This window comes from Caenorhabditis remanei, chromosome IV (assembly GCF_010183535.1).
Source record: "Caenorhabditis remanei strain PX506 chromosome IV, whole genome shotgun sequence".
Lineage (NCBI taxonomy): Eukaryota > Metazoa > Nematoda > Chromadorea > Rhabditida > Rhabditidae > Caenorhabditis > Caenorhabditis remanei.
The window spans coordinates 6,625,615-6,627,718 of NC_071331.1; the positions used below are offsets into that span (position 1 = coordinate 6,625,615).

General features: G+C 37.3%; 1 protein-coding gene across 1 annotated transcript; it reads left to right on the forward strand.

Moving 5' to 3' along the window:
* Positions 1-436: 436 nt before the first annotated feature.
* On the forward strand, positions 437-1,698 carry GCK72_012610 (uncharacterized protein; the record flags this gene model as incomplete). The annotated part of the gene is made up of 2 exons (XM_053729247.1): positions 437-589; positions 1,414-1,698. 2 exons carry the CDS (start codon positions 437-439, stop codon positions 1,696-1,698), a joined length of 438 nt encoding a protein of 145 aa, XP_053584019.1.
* Between the last annotated feature and the right edge of the window lie 406 nt (positions 1,699-2,104).

The window sequence follows — 2,104 nt, forward strand, 5'->3', positions numbered from 1 at the left end:
TTGCGATCGGCTTGAGATGGTCTTGAGCGGGATGGCCGCGTTTTCTTCGTCCTCCGCTTCTATTTTTCTCCACTCTGTCATTCTCTGTTATCATTTCCTTTCCTCCGTGTCCCCTGGTAGTCCTCTGCTTCCCGTAAAGTTATTCCCACTTCTTCATTTTGTGCGAATTTGAGAATGTGTGTTGGAGTTTCTGATTTGACGTATATAGATATAATTTGTATCTCTCAAACATCAAAGTTGGCCTGAGAATATCTGCCCCTTTATTCCTCTTTCACTATTTATTACAGATCTTTTTCATTTTTTTTCGTCTCCTCCGTTTTTCTGAAAAAAAAAGAATTTCTTTAAAATTCCATCTTTCGAATTTTCAAAAAAAAAATTCCCGTTTCCGAGTTTCATTCAATTATTTACTTCGTTTTTAGGTAGATCTTTCGTAAAAATGGGACGTCGTGTAATGAAAAATGTTGAAAGGAATTCAATTATCACAAAAAACAGAAGTAAGAAGGAGGGAATACCGAGAATCAATGATAAAAAGGAGGCCAACAAAACCACTGAAAACCAGAAGCAGATGGAGCTCGCGAAGAAGCTTGTGGTGAGATTTTTTTAAATGAATTAGTGTTTGTATTATAGAACGTGGAGTATTGAGCATAAAAATTGCGGCACTTGCATATTCCCATTATAATCGGTTAATTTTGAGGGTTTGTCTCGATATTACGAATGATCCCCATAATGGGTTTTGAATATCAAACGTAGATTTTCATGTTTCATGGTGACAATTTTTTTGTACGTTCACTTCCTAGAACGTTAAAAATAGCAGTCAACAGAGTTGTTCGGAATGCCATTTTTCAGTTTCCGGAATACGGAATCCGGAACCGGAATCAAATTTTCGAAATCCGGAATCCGGAATCAGGAACCGGTATGACAAAAAACCCGGAATTCCGGATTTTCGGAATCCGGGATGATTCGATAAATTTGCAAGGCCAAGTCATTTTTTCGAGTGTTTTCGATGAAATATTAAGTTAAAAACTACTTTTGAGGACCAAAACCGAATAAGAATTACTACAGCTGGCTTTTAAACTCAAAACAATTTCCAAATTTTAACTTCTGAATTCCGGAATCCGGAACCGGAATCATATTTTTAAAATCCGGAATCCGGATTCCGGACAACTCTGGTAGACAACCGACTCTTTGAACTAGGATTTGAGATTTCGATTACTTTGCTAATAACTGTCCAAGAAGAGTCTGAAGACATAGACTTTTGACATTATGGGACGTTCCGTAACATCGGTGCGCATTTTCAAAGTACCCTCAGTTTGAAAACAGAAAACTACAAGTGTTGCAAGTTTTTATGGCCAGAACCGTGATCAAGAAACTTTTGGATTTGGTATATAAGAACTTCTGAATCTTAATTTCCAGACTGATCATCCCGAACTCTCTATCGAGCAAGCTCTGGAAATTGAGCGAAAACGAGCAGCGGACAGGAAGAAGAGGGAGGAAGAAATGACGATTGATGCTTCTATACATTTGAGAATCGATCAGGAGATGGAAGAGTACTTGATGATGGAAAACGAGGAGGACGATGAAAAGGAGAATTTGGAGGCTCCAGAGATGGATTATCAAGTAAACATTTCTATCAAGTTGAATCAACTGGAGCTCAGCAATGACGAAGGTCCTCGGGACAAGATTAGAATAATGAATTGAAAAATCACAAACTACTGATGTGACTTATATTTCCACTGATTCATGTTTTCATCAATGCCAGTTTCATGTTGTTTCCGAATAGTTTATTTTGTTCCAGTTGTTCACTTTCTAATCATTTCTTCGGTGTCACTTTTCTTTTCCTTCACCCCTCGTTCAAAATTTTTCAAGGCTATCTCTTTCCCTATGTTTCAACTCCTCTATATTCCTCGGTTTTGTTTATTTTTCGGTTTACTTACTAAATAGTCTCCACTGCTACCCAATTTTTTTGTTTCTCTGGTCGTGCTTTTTAAATCATCCATCTGATTTCAAAGCGTGTCAGCCTGCTCATTCTTTCCTAGATCACGTTTCAAGCAGTACATTCGTAAATTTTTTAACTCTTTTAATATTCTAACGAATCCCCAAATAA